Genomic DNA, 27609 nt, shown 5'->3' on the forward strand with positions numbered 1-27609 from the left:
TAAACAGTTCATATGTTTATCACCAAAAAATATGCACAGATTTACAGCAAAATAAATTATCTCTCAATCGGTATCTAAAAGTTTTTCTCTAAACCTAAACGCAGATTTCGAAACCTAAACGCGGACCCTAATTTCAAGGTCAAGGTCACAGGGGTCAAAATTTGTGTACGTATGGAAAGACCTTGTCCATATACACATATACACATGCATACCAAATATGAAGGTTATATCTCAAGGGACATAGAAGTTATGAGCATTTTTCAAAACCTAAACGCAAATTTCAAATCCTAAACGCGGACCCTAAGTTCAAGGTCAAGGTCACAAGGGTAAAATTTTTTGTGCGTATGGAAAGGCCTTGTCCATATACACATGCATACAAAATATGAAGGTTATATCTCGAGGGACATAGAAGTTATGAGCATTTTTCGAAACCTAAACGCAGATTTCGAAACCTAAACGTGTACCCTAAGTTCAAGGTCAAGGTCACAGGGGTAAAAATTTGTGTGCGTATGGAAAGGCCTTGTCCATATACACATGCATACCAAATATGAAGGTTATATCTCAAGGGACAAAGAAGTTATGAGCATTTTTCGAAACCTAAATGCAAAGTGTGACGGAAAGACGGACAGACAGACGGACAGTCCGATCACTATATGCCCCCTTTTCTTCGAAAGGGGGCATAAAAAATAGGAGTCTCAATGAATATTGCACTCGTCTTCAAATTTTCAGCAAACAAGATTTCTTTGAGAAATACAATGCCCCCCAGTAAGCCAAATATGAAGTTGCTATGTAGTTTATCAGGGTTGCCACCAGTAGTAGTAGTAGTAGTAGTAGTAGTAGTAGTAGTAGTAGTAGTAGTAGTAGAAGTAGTAGTAGTAGTAGTAGCAGTAGTAGTAGTAGTAGAAGTAGTAGTAGAAGTAGTAGTAGTAGTAGTAGTAGTAGTAGTAGCAGAAGCAGTAGCAGTAGCAGCAGCAGTAGCAGCATTACAATACCAATACTGAAGAATGATCAAATGGGAAAAGGTAACCTAGCACTGGCAGTAAATATGGTGCTCATTTACAGGTCAGATTTGGAATCTCTGCTGTAAAATGAGATTTTGAATGAATTAAAGGGAGGCAAATCTGTAATAAAAAGAACATGCATAAACCGTAGTTGTTTCCCTTGTTTGAACCATGCTTAATCCTTATAATGCCTTTTTCCAGTAACTGTGACCTTCACCTGTGACCTTGACCTTTGACCTAGTGACCTCAAAATCAATAGGGGTCATCTGCGAGTCATGATCAATGTACCTATGAAGTTTCATGATCCTAGCCCCAAGCGTTCTTGAGTTATCATCCGGAAACCACCTGGTGGACGGACCGACCGACCGACCGACATGAGCAAAGCAATATACCCCCTCTTCTTCGAAGGGGGGCATAAAAATCCATTTAAATAAAGAATGAATATAAAATAATAAATAATATAATTGTTGGTTTCATTATTAAAAACCCAAATACAAAATGTACATTAGGAATCCCAATCATTATGTTCTCTTTATTGTTACTTAAATAAAAAATCATGTAGAAAAAAATAAAATAAACAACTCTTTTGAAGGTAAGTGTGCATAAAAGTGCTTCATATATTTACATACACACCCCACTTATATACATTTACTTTTTTGTAAACAAAACATAACTACCCTGCAATGATATTTCCATTTGAAACAACAACAAAACCAGTTAAATACAAAAGTCTTTGACAATCACAACAGTGTTACCAGATGACATCAATTAAACCTATGCCTGAACAATACTGCAAGTTGTGAATGGTTTTGGCAGACATCAAAGGTCTTTCAGGGGCAAGTTTCTAGGAAGTTAAAATTGTACATTTGTGACACATCAGCAAGTGGCCATTTGAAATGGCATAAATCAATACTACATTACTGGAAGCTTGCTCTCACTATCAGATAAAGCATCAGGGCTTAGCTCCTTAGAAGATGGGATGTGGGAAAACTATCAAACAATTTAGAAACATTACTGCACTTGATTTATTCGATTTCAAACAGGTGTGAGGAAATAGATTGTGTTTGCTTGAGCTTAAATAGGAGGTTGCCCTACATGTTTTGTTTGTTAATGAATTGACTTGAAGATCCCAGTTATTCAAAAAGACCCGTCCTGGTGACTCTCAATTGGTTTCAAATAGGCGACATTTTTCAAATTTATGCGTACCAATACGCTTGATTAAGCGTTTCCGAGAGCCTTGAAAGACCTGGTTCATATCCTTTATCATCAACAATTCAGCACACAAATCTCAAGATAGCAACAAACAACAAGGTGACCACAGTAACACCACTATCATCTGAAGTCGAGCAGTTGTTCTGGTACCCCGGCCTCCCTGAGCCCCTGCACATTGTCCATTATGGCGGCCTTGTCCAGTCTAGTGCACACCGCGTGCCAACTCATCGCCTGTAGCGACGGCACGGTCAGCCACACTGTCTGAAGGCTGTTTGTCCGCTCAGAGTCTATCTTGGTTACTCCACCAAATATACACAGACAACCATCCTGAAAAACATGGACACAATCACTTACATTTAAGTTGCTGTCCGGGAAAACAGGGCTTAATGCATGTGCTTAAAACTGTGGTCCCAAATAAGCCTATGCATTCTACACAGACCCATCAGGGCTGACACTTCCTCTTTTTATACATTTTTTGTTTAAAAAAGTCTCATCCTAACAAAAATCCGCCCAGATATCATTCCAAAAAATTTTCTGAACAAGTTTTAAGGAGATTTGACTAAAAATGAGACTTTTAGAGTGTTAACACTGTTTTTACTATAGCCATATAAAGAAAAATGTCCCACCCCCTGGCTGCCATGTTTTTCATAAGACCAGATTCATTTTTTTAACTCATCCAAGATATCATTAGGACAAATGTTCTGACTAAGTTTCATGAAGATTAGACAATTAATGTGACTTCTAGAGTGTTGACACGGTTTTACTATAGCCATATAAGGAAAAATGCCCCACCCCCTAGCGGCCATGTTTTTCAACAGACTGAAACCATTTTCCAACTTATATCATTTGGACAAATAATCTGACCAAGTTTCATGAAGATTGGAAAGTAAATGTGGCCTCTAGAGTGTTAACAAGCAAAATGTTGACGACGAGACGAGGGACGGGGCACAACTGACTAAAGGCGATCACAAAAGCTCACATTGTGCTCAGATCACAGGTTAGCTAAGGTGAAATAAAAAGAACCTGTCTATACAAAGTAGATTTATGAGCAATCACAAAAAATTGATTATGTGACTGTTGTTAGAAGATCGCATTTCTGTTACACTATGAATGCAATTACATGCTGGCAATGCGAGTACAAAGGTGTCCATGTGGTGAAGTATGAGAGCCCACTTTAACCAGACAGAGGGATCAAAACATGAAAATGGTTTGCAGTTGAACATCATCTTGATCCTCCCCCTATAAAACTAGTTCTCCTTATACTCCAACTTATCATCATACTTGTTTTACAACAACAACTTCATCATCATAATCACCATCATAATCACCATTATCAATATCATCATGATCAATGTCAGCATTGTTTTCATCACTGTAATGTATTTATCAATCAAGGCCAGAGTTAAAGCAAGCAAATTGGTTCAATTGATATCCCCCGCCAAAAAGTACTTAGTGACAGACAAACTGACTGAAACACGTCAAACAACACCAATTCTATATCTCTCCGCCTTTGGCAGGGGATAATAACATGATGATAACATACTTGTTGAAAGCTGATTGTGATAAGAATAATTAAACAATGACTCATATTTACTATTTACTAACTAGTCACAGGGCTATAGTAACTGATGTTGAGTGTAACCAATCCACTTAATGTAGAAATCCCACAGGGATCAACCTGTGACTCCTCCATACTTTGAATTCTAAACTTTGTTTTTACATGCTTTTGTTAAAGAATACTTCAGTAGGTGACAACAATGATTTGTTCAAGCAATAGTAACCATCAGCGATTACGAGACAATGTTACAATGAGGGTGAGATTGTTTAAATTCTTCTCTAAACACACTTTGTGAGCCATTCTGTAACGAATTTTTTAATATAAATAAAATTTCATGCAAGCAGATAATATGAGTATTATGGCAAAATGCTGGCAAAATCCAAGTCACAAGGCAGAAACTATTACCCACCACAGCAGTTCCACCGGATGACACTCTCTATGAAGATCACTTACACTGGATATAGCACTGGCATGGAAGTACACTGGCACTGGTAGTCGAAGGCGTGGAGAAATCATGGTCCATTGCAAGCTGGGAAGATTCAATCGCCACAAATATTGCTCGATCTTGGATTCCGACATGCCACCAATCAAATAGATGTCTGAAAATATTCAATTTTCAACCATATTTCATTATGGTTCCACAGTATCAGTTGAAATTATTTTTTCTTGTTCATGGCTTTTAACTGAAAAACAATAATGTAACTGGTCCTACTGGTTTCATTATCATCTTCAGGTTGTAAAATTACATGTCCATGTTAATGCAAATAAATAAGAGATGGTATAAACTAAAAATCTTGGATAAATGTCCATAAAGGTACAGAAATATCGAGTGCTGGTAACCAAGATAATTATACCGCTCAAAAATGCTGTTAAATTAAACAAGAGGGCCTGAAAGGCCCACAGTCGCTCACCTGAGAAAACAAGATATTATTGGGACAAATCTTCTGACCAAGTTTCACGAAGATCAGAGAATAAATGTGGCCTCTAGAGTGTTAACAAGGTTTTACTAGAGCCATATAAGGAAACATGCCCCGCCCCCTGGCAGCCATGTTTTTCAACCAACCAGCATCATTTTTGATCTCGTCCAAGATATTATCAGGATGAATCTTCTGACCAAGTTTCATGAAGATCGGCCATTAAATGTGGCCTCTAAAGTGTTAACAAGATTTTACTATAGCCATATCAGGAAACATGCCCCGCCCCTTGGAAGCCATTTTTTTCAAGCAAACATAATTATTTCCGAACTCATCTAAGATATCATTGAGACAAATCTTCTGACCAAATTTTTCATGAAGATTGGACAATAAATGTGGCCTCTAAAGTGTTAACAAGGTTTTACTATAGCCATATATAGCCATATAAGGAAAAATGCCCCGCCTCTGGCGGCCATGTTTTTAAAGCAACCAAAACCATTTTCAAACTCATCCAAGATATCATTGGGACAAATCTTCTAACCAAGTTTCATGATAATCGGAAAATAAATGTGACCTCTAGAGTGTTAACAAGGTTTTACTATAGCCATATAAGGAAAATAGCCCCGCCCCGGTGGTGGCCATATTTTTCAACCAACCAGCATCACTTTTGAACTCGTCTAAGATATTATTGGGATGAATTTTCTGACCGAGTTTCATGAAGATCGGACTATAAATGAGGCCTCTAGAGTGTTAACAAGATTTTACTATAGCCATATAAGGAAACATGCCCCGCCCCTTGGCAGCCATGTTTTTCAAGCATACGTAACCATTTTCGAACTCATCCAAGATATCATTAAGACAAATCTTCTGACCATATTTCATCAAGTTTGGACAATAAATGTGGCCTCTAGAGTGTTAACAAGGTTTTACTAAAGCCATATAAGGAAAAATGCCCCGCCCCCTGGCGGCCATGTTTTTCAACCAACCAGCATCATTTTCAAACTCGTCCAAGATATTATTGGGATAAATCTCCTGACTAAGTTTCATAAAGATTGGACAATAAATGTGGCCTCTAGAGTGTTAACAAGATTTTACTATAGCCATATATAGCCATATAAAGAAAAATGCCCCGCCCCTTGGCAGCCATGTTTTTCAAGCAAAGTTTACCATTTTTGAACTCATCCAAGATATCAGTGGGACAAATCTTCTAAGCAAGTTTCATGAAGATCGAAAAATAAATGTGGCCTATAGAGTGTTAACAAGGTTTTACTATAGCCATATAAGGAAAAATGCCCCGCCCCCTGGCGGCCATGTTTTTCAACAAACCGGCATCATTTTTGAACTCTTCCAAGATATTATTGGGATGAATCTTCTGACCAAGTTTTATGAAGATCAGAAATAAATGTGGCCTCTAGAGTGTTAACAAGATTTTACTATAGCCATAGATAGCCATATAAGGAAAAATGCCCCGCCCCTTGGCAGCCATGTTTTTCAAGCAAACGTAACCATTTTCGAACTCATCCAAGATATCAATAAAACCAATCTTCTGACCAAATTTCATGAAGATTGGACAATAAATGTGGCCTCTAGAGAGTCAACAAGGCAAATGTTGACGTCGCACAACGGACGATGGACGACGGACAAAAGGCGATCACAAAAGCTCACGATGAGCACGTTGTGCTCAGGTGAGCTAAAAATAAACAAAAAACATAGAGTAACCAAAACAAATTATTTTGACTTAAAATGAAGGTGTCCAAAATTTGAAGTTTTAAAAAACTTAGTTATTGGTAAACCAACTGAACCTTTTAAACATATGATATTCCCTGCATTTAAGTACGGAAGTAATGTATTTTCATGTTATGTTTTCAGACTCACAGGTTTATGTTGCCAATGATGGTGGAAAATAAGTTTGATGCTGTGTTAAACACGCTCATGAATCGTGGTTTCACTAGTATTTTGAAACTTAAGTCATAACAAACCTGCATTTTCTTGGTTCATGCTATCAACTACAAGGTGACAACTGTGGCATTTCCTGGGGGATGGATACACTGAAAATAAACACATTCACTTGAAATCAATGTAGAAACAGAATTGAAATACAAACCACGCACAAATTAAAAACAAAGGACAAAATTGTCACAAAATCAGGTTTTCAATTCGAAAAAAAAAGTCTGATAAAGGGAGACAATTCAAAATGTGCATTGTAACCCCCTTGTGTAAAATTTAATATATTTTTACTTGTTGCGACCTTGATTTCAATTTGAAAAAAAAAGTCTGATAAAGAGAGAAAACTCAAAATCAAAATGTGCATTGTAACTGATTGTTCATAGTTACCCCCCTTGTTTCAAAATCAATATATTTTTAGTTGTGGCGACCTTGACCTTGGAGATATTGACGTAATTCTTTTGCTCGACACACCATCCAATGATGGTGAACAAATGTGCAAAATGATTTTAAAATCTCACAATGAATGACATAGTTATGGCCCGGACAAGCTCATTTATGGCCATTTTTTACCTTAGAACTCAAATTGTGACATTGACCTTGGAGATATCAACGTAATTCTTTCGCGCAACACACCGTCTAATGATGGTGAACAAATGTACCAAATGATTTTAAAATCTCACAATGAACGGCAAAGTTATGGCCCGGACAAGCTTGTTCCGCCCGCCCGCCGACATTAGCCAATCTAATAACCAGTTATTTCCTTCGGAAAACCTGGTTAAAGATAATGAGAGGAAGCTTTGAAAACAATATTCAAATAACAAACAAGTATCCGAGTGTAAAAGTAGCCGTAGTGGTGCTTGATCGGATTGTTCAGGATTTAAACAAGGAATAAACTTTGTGCAACATTGTCATACATATCAATCACTCCAACATGTTTTCGGATTATATGCATAAAACTACAAACATTTGGCCAAAATCATAACAAGATAGTTATCCCAATATGTGACATATTTAATCAAATGCCTATGTAATGTAAAGGTAGAGCTTTGCTTTTACCACAAAAGGAACCAGGTTCAAAGATACCAGGGCAGACAAACTTTTTAGTAAAATAAATTTCTTGCTATTGTTATTATTTTAGACTTTTCCAAATATGATAGTGTGATTAGCAAATACATTAAATAAAATTTAAAAACAAAAATGCTGAAGGCTTTAGGTTAATCACCTGACTCCTGAAGGAATTGAACAGGGCCGAGATATTAGTAGATCAAATGTTCTTAGCACGATTGAGAAAGTTGGACAAAAAAGGGGACTTCTAGAGCATTCACAATTGCCCCATCCTCTGGCAGCCATGTCTTTTAATGAAAAAGAACAAATTTTCTAACTCTGAGAAGAGATAACATTACAACAAATGATAATAAGACTTTACACTACACAACCATTAGGCTGTACATGTAACTCCTAGAGAGTTCACAAGGTTTCACTACAGCCCTGTGGTATAACTGCACAACCCCCTGACAGCCATATTTACAACAAACTGCAAAAATTTTCCAACTGGGCCCAGATATAATTCAAACAAGCAATTCGTTGAATTGATATCCCCCGCCAAACAAACTGTGTTTATGGATCGGTGCAAATCCCTTGATATGCAGTACAATCATTAAGTGTAAGGTAATTGTTAATAGGTAATAATTAAGTAAAGGGTAATTGTTTTTATGAATTGCAACTCTCCTCAAAGACATCTACACAACCATGAAGTTTCATGTTGAAATCTTGTAGCTGAGATAAAGCTTTGAAAAGTTACATCACATAAAAACAACAAAGGGTAATAACTCTTACCCGGTAGTTAAGAAAGTGCAGGGTTATGGTTCTTGTGCATGGCACTTCTTCCCATTGATTTCTACACACCCATTAAGTTTTATGTTGAAATGTTGTGTCTTATCTGAGAAATAGCCCTCAAAAGTTTTATCATACAAAAACTACAAAGGGCAATAACTCTTATTTAATGGAGTGAGTTGTTATGGTTCTTAAGAATGGCACTTCTCCTCATTAATATCAATGCACCAATGACGTTTCATGTTGAAATCTTGCATGGTACATGTATCTGAGATACAGCCCTGAACAAATTCATCATTAAAACAAGAGGGCCTGAAAGGCCCAAAGTCGCCCTCACTGAGATAACAAGATATTATTGGGACAAATCTTCTGACCAAGTTTCATGAAGATCAAAAAATAAACCTCTAGAGTGTTAACAAGATTTTACTATAGCCATATAAGGAAAAATGCCCCGCCCCCTGGCAGCCATGTTTTTCAACCAACCGGCATCATTTTTTAAATACTTCCAAGATATTATCGGGATAAATCTTCTGACTAAGTTTCATGAAGATCGGACAGTAAATGTGGCCTCTAGAGTGTTAACAAGATTTTACTATAGCCATATAAGGAAAAACGCCCCGCCCCTTGGAAGCCATGTTTTTCAAGCAAACATAATTATTTTCGAACTCATCCAAGATATCATTGAAACCAATCTTCTGACCAAATTTCATGAAGATTGGACAATAAATGTGGCCTCTTGAGTGTTAACAAGGTTTTACTAAAGCCATATATAGCCATATAAGGAAAAATGCCCCGCCCCTGGTGGCCATGTTTTTAAAGCAACAAAAACCATTTTCGAACTCATCCAAGATATCATTGGGACAAATCTTCAGACCAAGTTTCATGATGATTGGAAAATAAATGTGACCTCTACAGTGTTAACAAGGTCATACATTTCAATATAATTTAAAATAAACGTTAAGAAGAACATGTGTCAAAAAATGCGAAATAAGCCAGATATTTAATTTTGAAATCGAAAATGTCTGTAAAGTCGAATTCGCCAGAATGTATATCATGCATGTACGATGTGAATCTTACTTTAGTTTAATGGTTGTTTTTAAATTCCTGAAGCGATGTCTATTCATACGACACACAAACACTAACTCCGATCCTAATAAAAAGACGAATTCTTCGGTTATTGTAGGAAAATATGTACGAAATATCTTCGTCACCATTGGCTCGGGGCGCTAATTTGTCTTTGCTGCATTTTATGAAATTCGTCTTCAATGCCTTGCCTATTTTGTGTTATTGTAACATGTATTTATCAATATATTACAATTTAACACATATAAAAATCATATAGTCTCGCTTTAATTGTTTGACAAAAGAATGCCATATTGTACAGAATCATCAAACAATAAAAAAACATATTCAAAAATTTGCTATCTTCCAGAATGTTAAACTATCATTTATAATTAATTCCACTTAATCTTCTTGTGCTTAAAAAAAAAAAAAAAAAAAGGGAGACAACTCTGTTAATTCAACATTATTTTTCAAATGCCATTTTGCAGTTACTTCCCTTGACATACTAAACTAGAGTGTTCACAAGCTGCTTTTCTATATAAATATAACGAAAATGACCCCCCCCCCAGCGGCCATGCTTTTTTACCGATCCAAACCATTTTCGAACTCAACCGTCATATCCAGAAAACACATGTTCTGACCAAATTTCGTGAACACTGGACCAAAAATGTGACTTCTAGAGGGTTCACATGTTTTCACTATATACATATAGAGAAAACTGCCCCGCATCCTGGCAGCCATGTTTTTTCACCGATCTGGACCATTTTCGAACTCATCCGAGATATCAATGAAACCAGTGATTTGACCAAGTTTCATGATGATTGGGCAAAAATTGTGACTTCTAGCAGTGATTTTTTTTGCCCAAAATTACCGCCGATATTCAGCTGCTTCCCAATTGCAATAAATGACGTTTTTTCCCAAAAATCTGACCAAAATTTCCCAGAAAATGACCAAATTTTCCCAATAAAGCCAATAAGATTACAATGTCATTTAGCGTTAATTTCGTAGAACGAGTGCCGATTGAGCTTGTCGAGTCTTCGCCGAATGACAACTGACTTACGAATGTTTGCGAATGTAGCCGAATACGATATTACGTTGCTATCCACACATCTCTCTCTGTATTGCGGAGGATACCGACGATAGTCGATGTATCCCGATTGTTAACGCCTGTTTTAACACACATCCAAGATGGCGGCAAGCAGGCGAGAAGTTTGCGATGAGCAGCGAAAATGATAAATAACACTAAAATTAACAGCGGATATCACATGGTTATAAGGAGATAATTTAATGTGTGTGTCAATTAACGCAAAATACTATGTTTGAGATGAACAACAACAAGTATTTATTAGAAATGTGCGTCACGGAAATCTGTGTTGGGAAATTGGAGTTCACAAAGTTTAAGCATTTAAGACGAGAACCGTTCGAAAATGGAAAGAGACAAACATGATTTGATTTATATGTTAGTGGATCTGTGTATATTCAGATTCATATGCATATTCTGCTTTATTATGTTTGTCACGCTGTATAGTTTGGTGAAATAGCATTGAAGTGAGGATGTCAATTGTGCAAGATATTAAAAGGTAAACAAATGAAATGTATTATTTTAGCTCCATTTAATACAACATTAACACAGCAAGAACACAAAAGCGTGTTTGTTAATATTTGTTAATGTTTTCACCATATCATATTTTACTTTAAAAAACATCCTGAATTAAATTCATACTCTTAAAGAGATTATGATTAAATCATAATGGTACATGTATATTGAAGAATCTATAGATTATTGCAAGTTTAATATGCATGTGGAAGGATATTAACAAAACGTTGTAAGAAGACATGAAAGGAACATTTTATGATATAACAAGGGACAAAATTGTCACAAAACCAGGTTTTCATTGTGAAAAAAAAATCTGATAAAGGGAGAAAACTCAAACTGAACTTTTGAAATGAACAAACAAAATTAACACCCTTTAAAAGTTTGTTTTTAAAAAAAATCTATTTTTAGTCTTGGCGACCTTGACATTGGAGATATTGACGTGATTCTTTTGTGCGACACACCGTCCCATGATGGTGAACAAATGTGCCAAATGATTTTAAAATCTCACAATGAATGACATAGTTATGGCCAGGACAAGCTCATTTATGGCCATTTTTGACCTTTGAACTCAAAGTGTGACCTTGACCTTGGAGATATCGATGTAATTATTTCGCGCAACACACCGTCCAATGATGGTGAACAAATGTGCCAAATGATTTTAAAATCTGACAATGAACGACATAGTTATGGACCTGACAAGCTTGTTCCGCCCGCCCGCCAGCCCGCCAGCCAGCCAGCCCGCCCGCATTCGCCAATCTAATAACCAGTTTTTTCCTTCGGAAAACCTGGTTAAAAACCTGGTTAAAAATGCTGTCAAACATGAACTTAGCAATTTTTATTCTGTTCTTATAATCATATTTATAATGTTTCCCAATTTCATGGTTTATCGCGCTATTTTTCCCAATTACATGGTTTATCGCACTTATTTTCCCAATCCAAATGCCACAGGCTGTAACAAAAAAAAGCAAAAAAAATCACTGTCTAGAGTGTTCACAAGGTTTCTCTATAGCCATATTAGGAATACTGCCCCGCCCCCTGGCGGCCATGTTTTTCAACGGACAAGAACCATTTTTCAACTCAACCAACATATCATTTAGACAAACATTTTGACAAAGTTACATGAAGATTGGGCATCAAATGTGACTTCTACAGTGTTCACATGGTTTTTCTTTTTTTGACCTAGTGACCTAGTTTTTGACCCAGCATGACGCAGTTTCAAACTCAGTCGAGGTATCAATGGGACAAATGTTCTGACCAAGTTTCATGAAGATCAGACAATAAATCGGGCCTCTAGAGTGTTCACAAGGCAAAATGTTGACGACGCACGACGGACGACAGATAAAGGCGATCACAAAAGCTCACCATGAGCACGTTGTGCTCAGGTGAGCTAAAAACAAAGGGCAATAACTCTTATTAAAGAAAGTGTAGGGTTTTTGTTTTTGTGCATGACACTTCTCCTCATTGATATCTATACACCTATAAAAATCTTTCTGAGTTTCTGAGATATAACCCTTAAAAGCTTTGTGACAGACCGATGGACGGACTGACAGAGGGACACCTTTGGCAGGGAATAACAAATGTGTTGAGCAACTTTCATGATGATTAAACATAAAAGGAACAAGGGCTGTTTGTAAAACATGCATGCCCCCCATATGGGCTCTCCGTTGTAGTGACAGCCATTGTGTGAATATGTTTTTTGTCACTGTGACCTTTGACCTAGTGACCTGAAAATCAATAGGGGTCATCTGCGAGTCATGATCAATCTACCTATCAAGTTTCATGACCCTAGGCATTAGCGTTCTTTAGTTATCATCCGGAAACCATTTTACTTTTTCGGGTCACCGTGACCTTTGACCTAGTGACCTGAAGATCAATAGGGGTCATCTGCGAGTCATGATCAATGTACCTATGAAGATTCATGATCCTAGGCATAAGCGTTCTTGAGTTATCATCCGGAAACCATTTTACTATTTCGGGTCACCGTGACCTTGACCTTTGACTTAGTGACCTGAAAATCAATAGGGGTCATCTGCCAGCCATTATCAATCTACCTACGAAGTTTCATGATCCTAGGCATAAGCGTTGTTGAGTTATCATCCGGAAACCATTATACTATTTCGGGTCACTGTGACCTTGACCTTTGACCTAGTGACCTGAAAATCAATAGGGATCATCTGCGAGTCATGGTCAATCTACCTATCAAGTTTCATGATCCTAGGCCTAAGCGTTCTTGAGTTATCATCCGGAAACCATTTTACTATTTCGGGTCACTGTGACCTTGACCTTTGACCTAGTGACCTCAAAATCAATAGGGGTCAACTGCCAGTCATGATCAATCTACCTATCAAGTTTCATGATCCTAGGCCTAAGCGTTCTTGAGTTATCATCCGGAAACCATTTTACTATTTCGGGTCACCGTGACCTTGACCTTTGACCTAGTGACCTCAAAATCAATAGGGGTCATCTGCGAGTCATGATCAATGTACCTATGAAGTTTCATGATCCTAGCCCCAAGCGTTCTTGAGTTATCATCCGGAAACCACCTAGTGGACGGACCGACCAACAGACCGACAGACCGACCGACCGACATGTGCAAAGCATAATACCCCCTCTTCTTCGAAGGGGGGCATAAAAATACCCCACTCCGTTGCAGCCATGGTTTTAATTGAACAGGAATTATTTTTTAATCCACCTGAGATATTAGAAGAATTAGTGTTTTGACCAAGTTGCATGGTTATTTTGATTGGAAAAATTGGACTTGGAGAGTGGATGTTTAGGAATTTTTACTAAATGTACTGAAATTTTCACTACAAATTTTATTTTTATGGAAATGTGTCCCACTTTGATAATGCTATATACCAAATAGTACGCCTCTGGGTCACAGACATGATTAATACCTCAAAACCACCTCGTCAGTTTTGTTCCAGGCCACATAACTCAAGAATGCGTGAATCATTCGAGTGAACAAAGTGTCTTGCACATCCACACTTCATGGTAATGACGTCACTGATGTTTCAGTTTTAACGCTTGAGAAATGTGAAAGTAGTTTGCTTACAAATATTACAACATTTCTTCAAGCAGACTTCCAAAATGCCTCATCTCAACATCATTTTAAAGGGGTACAGTTATTTCAACAGATAACCCTTTCTTACTTAGAAGCAAAGTGAAAATGGCTATGTGCAAACAGCATAAAACCAGAACAGCCTGCGAGTAACTCGCAGTCTGTTCAGGTTTTATGCTGTTTGCTGCTCATCAGAATCTGAGGTTTGGAAATAAAGCCTTAAAAACTTTAATCTTGTAAGAAAGGTCTTAAATAAAATATAACTTTCTAAGGGACTACCATTGCGTGAAAACACGTATCTAAGTGGTAAAGGGAAAATTGCATGATTTACTCACCTCCTTTGGGTCTAGATTTTCTATGATAAGGCTTTGTGAGAACTTTTTCCCACCGGTGGCTGACAATATCGAAGGAATCTATTTCGTTGAGGGGGAAGGCAGTGAGCGCTGTCCCCCCGCCAATCATGTACAGCTTATCTTTGAAGTGGACCACCTCATGCCTATATCTGTAACACATAGAAACAATTGGTGTTTGCATGTTTGTTTGTTTGGATAGTTAACCCTTTACCACTTATATACGTATTTTGACGCATATGTGGTCCCTTAGAAAGTTAAATTTAATTTAAGACTTTGGTTGCTAGATTCAAGTTTTTAAGGCTGCATTTCAGATGCTGATGAGAAGCAAACAGCATTAAACCTGAACAGTTACTCGCAGGCTGTTCTGGTTTTATGCTGTTTGCACATAGCCATTTTCACTTTGCTTCTAAGTGGGAAGGGTTAATGGACATTCAACATATTCACATTTTTCCTTGTCCCATATTAAACAACCCATTCTTAGACTTAAGAATAAAAAACATCTTTATCTCCATAAATATACCTCCTAGTTTGCATACATACATGCTTAAATTGTGCTTATATCACTTACATATTGTTATCAACGAACCATTATACAATCAAAGGTGTCAACTGCTATGCTAGACTTGACTTTCCAGGAGTTTTAGCACATTACAGTTTTAACCCTTTGCATGCTGGGAAATTTGTCTTCTGCTAAAATGTTGTCAGCTGAATTTCTAAAATTAGCATTTTCTTCGATTTTTTTTCAAAGAATACTATCAGAATAGCAAACAATTTGGATCCTGATGATACGCCATGTTCTGTGGCGTCTCATCTGGATCCAAACTGTTTGCAAAGGCCTTCAAAATTCAGTTCCTGCACTAAAAGAGTTAAGAATGTTCTTTATTAGTCTAATCTTAAGTCATAGAATCAGTTGGTGAATATGGCCCCTGGTAAAGCTTAGGAGATCTATGCAGTACACCAAAAACGATTTTTTTTCTTCTTTTTAAGTACCGGTAAACAGCACTTTCCCAATTAGGAAAATAACTACAATATAATATTGACAACTTGACAACATTTTGTTATCAATTTTTAAGTATTTGGGAGCAAATAACCAATTTACAAACACCAATTTACCAATAAGAAGACTTCAAAACGGGAATTTTCCCATTTTCTGTTATTTTTTGCACACAATTTTCCCAATTGGGCTGGTACCGGTACTTTTCCCAATCGGGAAAAAAAATCACTGACCAGTACTTCTTTCACAAACTTATGTAAACAAGTAACTTATGAAGCCCTTCTTGGATCGAATTGAAGGAAAAATTGTCATATGGCCAGGCCCTAATTCAAGCTTGTGAACCTTTTAGTTGAGCATTGTTACAAACTGAGCTGACCACCCCCACAAGCAACACATACAATCAAGTCAGTAATTGTTGCACACCCAGCAACAATGGAATGGGCTATAATTTAACCTTAATCTAAACACTTAATTACTTCTCTACAGCTTTGATTGTAATTTTATTTGTATTCCTCTGCAAAAATATACTGTGTAGAAATTAATGAACTGCGCATTTATTTTGTGAACATTTCAATCAGCTCTTGTTCTTTCATTTTATTTATGTCCATAATGTTGCGTCTTTTTATTTTCTTTCATATTTATTTCTGATGGGTGGAAAAAACTCTCAGACCTGACCTATTCAAGAAAAACATTTTTCCTTATATAATTTTTTATATTACTTTCATTGTATTACTGCCTAATGGATTGAGAAATGCTAAGAACTGCAACTTTTTCGGGGGCATGAATACATTTAAGTCACAATATTAGCTTCAGATACATTACCTATACAAGGAAATCGTGTTTTAATTATTATTGTTTAATATGACATAATGTAACGTGTTTTAAGCGTTTTAACCAAAATGTTATGCTTTTCCTATATGTTGCCCACAGAGAACATGTAGAGCATTACATATATATTGTAAACAATCAGATGCTTTCACAATAAATTGTCCAAATTACCTGTTATATTAAAAAGGTGCATTGTTTCTGTGCCTTTTTCAAAGTTTTACTAATTATAAATTTAAAACAAGATGTGTTTGAGAAACACTATGTCCCCCCATATATTTGACCTTTGACCTTGAAGGATGACCTTGACCTTTCACCACTCAAAATGTGCAGCTCCATGAGATACACATGCATGCCAAATATCAAGTTGCTATCTTCAATATTGCAAAAGTTATGTTAAAGTTTGACGCAAACAAACCAACAGACAGGGCAAAAACAATATGTCCCCCAGTATAGACCGTTCCAGAATCAATAAATTGACCGCCGCCATATTGTCAGTCAAGTGACTGTCCGCCATTACACTTCTGCGAGTCCGCGATTCCAAAAGCCAAAGACGTAGCGAAAACCGGCTTCGCGGATGTCAGATAAATAAATAACTTAATGAATTATTTTCAGGCGATTATTACATTTTTTATTGTTAAAATGATTGTTTGAAGTTGATATTGATTGTTAAAAATACAAATTTTAAAATGCTCTTGTATGTTGTTTTTTTGTGTGTGTGTGTAAACAAGTGGTAATCATCGGCAAAAATTTGCCGGTTTAGTCGCTCAAATTATGTCTTTGATTAGACTTTTTACTTATAACTTGTTACAAACAATTCACGCATGTATTGTTGTGTTGATTTTAATAGCCGCAACATCAGGCAGATTATATTTAATACTTATTAAAGATTCTCGCACAATTAATTAACGCTAATTGTTTGAAATTGATCTCAAGTGGTAAAACTCTATATTCTAAAATCATAACATATTGTATTAAGTATGATATTTTTGATACGCCTTCCATTATTTTCTTGTTCTAACTGAAATCAGATATAAATTGTTGTTTGGAATCAATTTAATTTTGTGAGCTGGAATTATGTCTCGTACAAAAACCCGAACTTTTGGGAGAGTGATATTGATCTTGACGATCTTTTAGGTGATTATATGGAAGATGAAGAGAATGTGAATATATCTAGTTGAGTAGATTTTCATCTTTGGAATCATTTAACAGCTATAAAGCTAAAAATCCTAACAAATTTATTTTATAGGTTTTTGCAGTAATGCAAAACATATGGATAACGACTTTGTTTAGTCAATTAATCGAAACGAAACTCTGAAAAAAAAACACCTAAATAATATTTCAAAAATATATTATTTAGTGCCAAACGAATTTATTAATACATTTATTGGCATCTTTAAAAAAAAACGCGTCATTAGCATCAAAGTAAAGATTATCTGAAGACTGAAAGGCCGACAATTTGACACAACAAAGGGCTCTATGCATAAGCCGTATTATTTTTTGCAGAAAAGCTTCAATGAATTACAATAATAATACATCTTATTATAAAAATATAATTATGAAAGGCATGAGTACGCTAGTGTGATAAACACATGAGTGATAGAAATTGTAAGGAGTGAATTGAAAATAAACGTACTACAAAGCCCTATTAAAAGCGAAGTGCATGCCGGTATTTACATGTAATTTAATTTGTTGGGTTTTGTACAGAGAATGACCCTTTTGAGGAATATGAAACTACAACTGAAAATCACAACTTTACATGATGCAAATTGAACTGTGTATTCATGTATATTGAAAACTCGTTACTTGTGAGAATGAGTGGCAAATATCTAACATTTTAACAAACATATATCGATATACATATATTTTTTTTTTAACATTATTTACCCCTATTGGTGTCAAATGTAATTTCTTGTTTTTATGATGTCGTTCCTGCATTGCTGTAAAATTAAATATTCATACGAAATGATGTAGTTTTAATTTACCGATACCCGCTAAATACGTTAAATGTTTTTACGTAAATTTTATAATTATTAAATACTTTTTTTTCATAAATTAAACGGGCTAGTATCTTTACGGTGGACAATTTCTGATATTCTATATTGGACATAACTTTTAATTTGTACAATATGTCACATATCTAATGTACGAAACTGTTAAGTATGTCGGAGGTAAATTATTAAACCAAATGACTGCTTAATAATACTAGAAAGAGAAGATATGGTGGCATCATCAATTGTGTTAAATGACCAGACAGTCATCTGCCACCCAGTGTGATTTATGACACCATGTTGTTAGTTAAGTCTGGATAATATCTGATCAAAACGAGATAATCGGATTATGCAGAACAAACGGGCAATTCAACACTGGAATGCAATCAATTGCACGATTTTAAGATTGATGCAAATAATCAAATGATATATATTGCATATAATTTAATGTTGTTTTTTTATGTGTCAACGTGTTTATTTTCTTTAACAAATACCTAAAAAATGTATGTTTTTCAAACATTTTTCTGTTATAACATTAGCTTAACATCTCCTCTAGCAGAAAAACTTTATTTCATACAATTTGCATGATAAACAAAAAAGTTTAAAAAAAAGAAAGAAATTCATCCGTTGAATAATCGGTGCTCTCTTATAATTTAACTTATATATGTTACCGGTTGTTAGGCAGTAGTGTAATGGCAGACGTGGAGAGAATTAAGGGGAGATAATTGGGTAATGACTAAATTCTGGAACGGTCTATAGACTGGGGGACATAAAAATGCGCTCAAATGATTGTTATGTAAATGTTAAAAGTTTGGTTCTCAAATACCTTGTTTTTCATATTGATCGATGATACAAAACTTAACAGGATCTAAACATCAAAAAGACTAACAGTTACCCAGATGGGATTTGAAAAGGGCAGTTTGCTAAAATGTCAAAAGGGCGCTGTCAAATGATCTCATTGGCATGTTTTCAATATAGTATGTGTTATATAAGTGTATATTTCATATTACAAGTTTTTTTTATCTACACAATTATTTCTATAATTTATAAAACAAGTTTCAGTGGGAAAATTTGAATAATTTTATGAAACTCCAAATGACACTTCCTTTATTATTACTACTTCTACTACTACTATTATAATTACTATTACTTGTGATTAAATCAAAACAAGGGCATGGTGTAGGTATGAATGCCAAGGGTGGGACCTTGGGGCGGTATGTTGCTGCGCCCCACCAGTAAGGCCTATCGGAAGCACTGGACTAACCTTTCTTCTGGCACATGTGCTGATTTAGGAACGAGAGACTCCCAGGTGAGATCTGCCAAGTTGAGTCTATTCACGTCCATGTCATACATATACCCACTGGTACCCCCAACCACATACAGGTAACCATCTACATACACCATTGCCTGAAACGAAGATTGTCATCTCAAGAGCCTTGTTCAAGGAAAACTGGGCTTAATGCATGTGCGTATAAGTGTTGTCTCAGATAAGCCTGTGCAGTTCACTCTTTCCGCTTCAATGGGTTATTTTTTTGTTCAAACCTTTGCATGCTGGGAAATTTGTCGTCTGCTAAAATGTCGTCTGCTGAATTTCTAAATTTAGCATTTTCTTCCATTTCTTTCAAAGAATACTATCCGAATAGCAAACAGTTTGGATCCTGATTAGACGCCACGTTTTGTGGCGTCTCATCTGGATCCAAACTGTTTGCAAAGGCCTTCAAAATTCTGTTCCAGCACTGTAAGGGTTAAAGGAAGTCTCTTCTTAGCAGAAATCCAGTTTAGAGGGAAAGTATAGTCCCTGATAAGCTGTGCAGACTCAGTTTGAGAGATTATAATGTATTTCTGACAAGCCATTCATCCCTGATTGGATGTAATGCAAAATTCAACTTACAAACAGTTCTTTCTCCCCTAAGTAATTTTTTGCTGAATAAATATTACTATTGACATTTTGAGAATATTTAATAAAGGGTATTCAGATAGCATTAATAGATGTTTAATTCTGTTCATCCCCAACCAATCAGCATCATAATAATTCTCTTCAGAAAGAAACAAAAATTGATGCAAAAGGTTTTGAGAAAGCTTGATAAATAACAGATGCAAGACGTGAACATTGTGGGCTTATTGTACTTCACCTTTGATCTGTGTGACCCTGACCTTTGCACAATGAGCACAGGACAAGCATGTGACAGGCATTTTCAACCAGGTACATATTTGTGGTAAGAAAATTGCTTTATGATGTTGCAGACAGACGAATGCGTATTATGACCTCTAAGTGTGAACTTGACCTTTGACCTTGGGAGATGGGTTTTGCATGTGACACGCTGTCTCCTCATGATGACCAATTGTAAAAAGTTTTCAAATTGCATTATGAATGACAATACAGTCCAGACGAAATTGGAGGGATATTCTATTGTACACACACATAAACCCACACACATATATAATACAGCTTTCAAAAAGCGGACTAGAAAAAAAATACTTGGAAAATCTGCGCAAGTCACACTACCTGGCCATATTTAGGTCTAGGAGCATTGTCTTGGTCTTCTGGAAGGATACATTTCCATTCTAGGGTGTCCAGGTTGAGATCAAACAGTGCATTAGAGTTGGACTGGCCGAATGGTACACCTGATCCCCCCAGGTGAAGGAGGTGTCGATTGATTTTTATCACTGAAACACAGACATTCGTGCTCCAAGAAAACAGCTCACAAAATATTAAACCGGCATAAACAGATTTGATTGTATAAATGAGGAAAAATCAAACAACTACTGCTTGCCACAATTTAGACAAAGAATAGTCCCCTACACCATGTTGCAATACATATGAGCTGTGCTCTGTGAAAAAGGGGTTTAATGCATATGCGTAAAGTGTCGTCCAAGATTAGACTGTGCAGTCCGCACAGGGATGACGCTGTCTCCTTTTATGATATTTTTCGTTTCAAGAAAGTCTCTTCTTAGCAAAATTCCAGTTTTCATCAAAGGGGAATAATTTGAGAGAATGGTTTAGAGAACTAGTATATGATAGTACAAACTGAATATACATCTGTGAACAATGTGGTTTTGTAGATTATATTCACATGAAGACTTTTTAATAATTGATGATATAAAACAGCTTAACTTTTGTATTTCTTAAGTATAGGAAAATTGCACAAACACATTTCATACCTTAATTAGCAATGCCAGCATGTTTCAATGCTGTACAGTAAAAAGCATAGGAGAAATCCTTCTGAAAAGTTTCTGTTTATTGAAAGACTGATTGACTGACGGAAAGACAGACAGATGGACTGACCAACGAACAGACCAACCAACCAACTGAAACATCGCAGACTGACGCGCACACATACGGACTGATGTCCATGGTGATTCCAGTATATCCCACTTTACTTTGTAACAGTAGTATAATAAATTTATACTTGCTGAATGTTAACTTGAAATAAGAGCTGTGTTTGTGAAACACAATGCCCCCTACTGCGTCGCTTTGAAGCCATATATTTGACCTTTGACCTCGAAGGATGACCTTGACCTTTCACCACTCAAAATGTGCAGCTCCATGACATGCACATGCATGCCAAATATCAAGTTGCTATTTTCAATATTGAAAAAGTTATAACCAAGGTTAAAGATTGTGACACGTACAATGACAGACAGGCAATGAAAGACAGACAGACAGGCCAAAAACAATATACCCCCGATCATTTGATCACGGGGCATAAAAAAGGTATTTAACTGGTTTCTGGTAGTTACTGGAATTAGAACGCATTGAGATTTTTTATCTGTCAATTTAACATTGATGCCTGTTTAGAGTATAGTGCAACCACTTTTTATACTAATGAACAATGAAATATTATTTTGAAGAAGTACTAATGGTCAAGAAAAATGAAAACCATGAGTGTCCAGTACCAGTGTGTGAGGCCAAGCCCTCTGGACATTGTCCTGTGGTTGTCAGTTTTCTCCATTTTCCTGTTGTGAAGTTGAACTCCAATAACTGAAACATTTAATACAAAGATACATTCAAGACATGTTTTAAGTGCTTTACCTTGTTACTTTTAAGAGGGACCTTGATGTTGGCGGTTGGGAGACAGTTGTTACATAATTATGACTTGCATTCCCCATGTTGAACATTTGTAGTTGTTTCAACAGCTTGACCTTTGAGGCAGGAAGACAATAGTTTCATGTGACATGCAGTTCCCATGGTAAACATTTGTGGTTGTTTCAACAGCTTAACCTTGAGGTAGAAATATGAATTTGACGTGCGTCACACCGTCTTTTCATGGTGGACATTTGGGACAGGTTACTACGAAATTGCATGATGAATTATTAAATTACAGTCTGGACAAGCTTTGACCATTGACCTTAAAGTGTGTCCTTGACCTTTAAGGCAGGAAGATGATTGTTTCATGACACATGCTTTCTCCTAAATGGTAGTAATGTGTGGTAAGTAAGTTAAAAAAGTGCACGATGAATGACAATTTATGGTCTTGTTTAGCTGTGTTATGTCTAAATTTGACCTTTGACCTCCGAGGCTGACAATTGCCTATTATGTAGAGAGACAAGTGTTATATGTGACATGCCATCTCCTCATGGTGGTAATTTGCGGCAAGATATCTAAACAATAACATGATGACTAACAAAAGTTACAGATTAGACAAGCTGACTTTCAGTCAAATTTGACTCATATGATATTGTTTATTGAAGTGCACAAATACAATAATAAAATACTTAACAGATAAGGCAATAGAAATTTATCATAATAAAATATTAAATTTATACAAACAAGAGCTGTCACCATAGGATGACTTATGCCCCCTATAAATGCTTGATAGAAGTTATTAGCATTTTTCGAAACCTTAATGCAGATTTCAAAACCTAAAGGCGGACCCTAAGTTCAAGGTCACAGGGATAATTTTTTTTGTGCGTATGGAAAGGCCTTGTCCATATACACATGCATACCAAATATGAAGGTTATATCTCAAGGGACATAGAAGTTATGAGCATTTTTCGACCTAAACGCGGACCCTAAGTTCAAGGTCAAGGTCACAGGGGTAATAATTTTTGTGCGTATGGAAAGGCCTTGTCCATATACACATGCATACAAAATATGAAGGTTATATCTCAAGGGACATAGAAGTTATTTGAAACCTAAACGCAAAGTGTGAGGGAAAGACAGACAGACGGACAGTCTGATCACTATATGCCACCTTTTCTTCGAAAAGGGGGCATAAAAAGTATATATTATATCTCCCAAACTTCATTATGTGTATATTACATAGTATGGTTTATGGACATAGTCAATATTTTTAATGGCAGGAGCACATTCGGAGATAAATAGTCATGATTTTTTTTATCTGATTTTGGGGAAAGCCTTTAGGGCCTGGCCTTTTTTGAGGGGAAAAAAATCGCGTGAAACGCCAGGTTTTGGGGAAAATAAGGAAAATCTTAAATAATCAATTTATTATTTTTTACTGTTTGTAAAACAAATTCAAGGCAACAGATAATTTAATAATGCAATTTTTTTTCCTACACTGGATTAAGTTAACTTAAACATGTATATTTTAAAGTTTAAAAAAAAAACAAGGGACAAAATTGTCACAAAACCAGGTTTTCATTGTGAAAAAAAAATCTGATAAAGGGAGAAAACTCAAACTGAACTTTTGAAATGAACAAACAAAATCAACCCCCTTTGTAAGTTTTTTTTTTTTTAAATCTATTTTTAGTCGTGGCGACCTTGACATTGGAGATATTGACGTGATTCTTTCAAGCGACACACCGTCCCATGATGGTGAACAAATGTGCCAAATGATTTTAAAATCTCACAATGAATGACATAGTTATGGCCAGGACAAGCTCATTTATGGCCATTTTTGACCTTTGAACTCAAAGTGTGACCTTGACCTTGGAGATATCGACGTAATTATTTCGCGTGACACACCGTCCAATGATGGTGAACAAATGTGCCAAATGATTTTAAAATCTGACAATGAACGACATAGTTATGGCCCGGACAAGCTTGTTCCGCCCGCCCGCCACCCAGCCTACCCGCATTCGCCAATCTAATAACCATTTTTTTCCTTCGGAAAACCTGGTTAAATATGGGGGGGGAATGAAATCTACGGGAAAAGGAAAATTCACGTGCCGAGGGAAAAAAAATCAGAGGGAAAAGGGCTGTTTTTCGGCGGGTCAAAAGAAGGAAAAAAACTGTAATCTATTCTTGTTTCCACTGAATACCAGCTAGTAGTTATCTTCCATGATTGTTCATCGTCACTAGCAAACAATTTAAATAACACTGAGTTATCATCTCAGTAATTCTATGTTCAGCTGTATTAATGACGTACATGTATGTGTTAATTATTTAGTCTTGTGTGATGGCTGTCAACAATCCAGCTACAAAGAAAAGCTTCAGCACAGTTTGTTAAATGTTTTATGGTGAAAGCTTAACATAGTTATGTTGGACGGTTAATAAAAATATCAAAGGTATTGTGAATTGATATCTCTTCAAACTACAAGGTATTGAAAGAAAATGAAATAAATAGAAAAATTATGTTAAAGCAAATTAATATAAATAACCCAATTTATTAAATGCCTTTTTAGATTTAAACTTATCTAAAATCAAGAGATGCTTTTGTCAGAAACACAATATCCCCTAATCCACCGCTTTGATTTTTTTTTTGACCTTTGACCTTGAAGGATGACCTTGACCTAAAAAATAAGCCGTCAAACCTCAAAATCTAGGCAAATGCCAAAATTAAAAAAAAATACATAGCAAGTATAACAAGACCATTGCTAAGCAATATAAGTCCCCTAACAGTGAAACTCCACCATTTTCAGAAATATTTCTAGTCTATTTGTTGCCATAGCAACCAGAATTCTTGACGTAGGAACGAAATGAAATGACATGCATAATCTCCATATTGCCATCTATCCATGTTTCAAGTTTCATGAAAAAATATGAAGAACATTTAAAGTTATCGCAGGATCCAGATAAGTGTGACAGACTTACGCACAGAGCGAAAACCATAAGTCCCCTCCGGTTTCACCGGTAAGGAACAAAAACAGAATGGCCTACTTCTATAACAACCAAATTTGAGATAAAAAAATGCTATGGTATCTGCATGTCTACTGTACAAGAGCTTTACCAGGTAATTTTTTTTTATCCAGAGGAACGACTCGAGAGTCTAAATTTGCCTAGGTGATTTTTTTTTTTTATATTGAACTCATATTAATATGTTCAAACTAAATACCACTGGAACAATAATGGAGCGGTCCTCTGGGAAAACGGGGCTTAATTCATGTGTGTATTTATTATGCAGTTTGCACAGGCTAATCAGGGACAACACTATCTTCCTTGACTAGATTTTCACTAAGAAGAGACCATCTTAAAACAAAAATTCTACAAAAGCAGACAGTGTTGTCCCTGATTGGTCTGTGTAGACTGCACAGGCATATTTGGGACAACACTTTATGCACATACATAAAACCCTGTTTCCCCACTGCAATGCTCAATTTAAAATAAGTGCCACCTCTCTTAGCAATGGAAACCGTGTGTGTTCATCATTCTCCCGTTCCCACAAGTCGGCGTTGTAACCTCCCCAACTGTACAGGCAATGTCGGTCCAGTACAATCCTGTGACCGCTGCGGGGTAAAATCTCATCTGAAATGCATGCAGATAATTTTGCTGGGTCATTCAAATGTAGAGATGTGAAGACATGAACTTTCATGTTCATATTTTTCTTTTAACCTCTAGTAATTTTGATCTTGACACTTGAGGCAAAGAGACGAGTGTCAGGCGTGACCCACTGACATATCATAGTTGTCATTTTAATAATGCATGATAAATGACATGGTAATGGTCAGGAGAAGTTGTTTTATGACCCAATTTGACCCATACAAGTGACTTTGACTTTTCGATGAGGTAAATAAGTGTTACACACATAAACATACACTTGATGTCTATGAGCTTTGTGCGGTCTCTTAAAGGAGGCATGTGAACCAGCTTCAGACTCAGTCTAGAAATTGTCAACATAACAATTTTAATTTAGATTCCCTGTGGACTCTCAGCACAAGGAGCTTAAAGAAAAATACTCTACATACAACATAATTCGAAAAGAAGTTACGAAAAACTCGCTAATACGAATAGCTCAAATTGTCCGGAAAATTAACTGTCCGGAAAATACTTGATACTTTGACCTATCTCGTATTGTAAAAAGGCGTCTTCATAAAGAGATTCAAATATATATTTGAACTGCTAAATCTTTATATTTGTACCATTATCAAAGTTTATAACAGAAAACGAATGTGGTTGTCCAGCATTTGGACTCGGAATCAAGTTCATTTTTCTTGTTGTTACAAGATGCGACTTTAACAAATTCTATTTTTAAAGGTTACATGTCACGAAGAAATTTTAAAATACTTGATGCAAATCCTCCGCTGAGATTTGACTGGTTCCGAACATACAAGTCACCGTCGCACGCCTTGTGACGATGGTAGATGCAAACGATTTAATTTAGCTCCACATAAAAATGCTTATAGGAAAAACAAGAAAAAGTGCACTTTTCAATAGCTTTCTACGCCAGCTTTTCACCTTACTTGAACTTTGTAAGTGTCCAATAAAATTAAAATAAAATTTCCCGCGGCTAGATACGAATGAATACACTTCATTTATTCCATCGGCTGATTTGAGCATAATCCCCAGACCATTGGAAACATGACCGCGTCTTTGTAGTATAGCGTGTAACAATGTTTTGTTCAGCATGAATCAATTCTAACAATTCTCTAATAAAAAGGCTTGATGGATAGAACAGTTTTACACTCAACTCTTGACATCTATACAGTTTTGTGTTCCCCTTTATATTCAGAGGATTGTCAGCGCCAGAGCGTTTGTACTTAAAGGCTTTGTTCTCATATTGAGTTATTACTTCCATATTGCTGCCTGTGTACTAGCATATATTAGTTCATAAAAGTATCGTTTTTCCCTATCCTGATACTCGTTTTGGCCTAACCATTTTTTATTATTTTCGAAATTGAACATTATACAATGCAAAAGTATAAAGTTTTAAACAAGCCGTCGCTCCAGCAGTAGAATCGTGACCTTACTTTAATGCATTGCATTCCAACCCGCAAGGTATCAGGGTAAGTTCGCGGCCAGTAACCAGATCGTTATATAATATAGGCGCTATCGCGTTAACTAGGTGAAGTGGAATTGTATTTAGACCAGAAATATGTAAAATGAAGATATTCGGGGATATAACTATGGTAGGTCAATCATAG

At 36.2% G+C, this 27609-nt stretch overlaps 1 protein-coding gene across 2 annotated transcripts; it reads right to left on the minus strand.

Annotated features, from left to right (window-relative positions):
- LOC127832565 (kelch domain-containing protein 10-like) lies at nt 1-26717 on the minus strand. 2 transcript variants are annotated; one of them, XM_052358090.1, is made up of 9 exons: nt 26608-26717; nt 25863-25993; nt 22246-22330; nt 20855-21015; nt 19613-19755; nt 14521-14687; nt 6665-6733; nt 4225-4370; nt 1-2540 (listed from the first exon to the last, which is right to left on the minus strand). In XM_052358090.1, the coding sequence occupies exons 1-9, from the start codon at nt 26672-26674 to the stop codon at nt 2334-2336; spliced, it is 1176 nt and encodes a 391-aa protein (XP_052214050.1). In that variant the 5' UTR covers nt 26675-26717; the 3' UTR covers nt 1-2333. The 2 variants fall into 2 exon arrangements, with proteins under 2 accessions (XP_052214050.1, XP_052214051.1); XM_052358091.1 differs by having other exon boundaries at nt 2365-2540; nt 4181-4370.
- Nucleotides 26718-27609: the final 892 nt, after the last annotated feature.

Source organism: Dreissena polymorpha, chromosome 5, assembly GCF_020536995.1.
Source record: "Dreissena polymorpha isolate Duluth1 chromosome 5, UMN_Dpol_1.0, whole genome shotgun sequence".
In the NCBI taxonomy this organism is placed as follows: Eukaryota; Metazoa; Mollusca; class Bivalvia; order Myida; family Dreissenidae; genus Dreissena; species Dreissena polymorpha.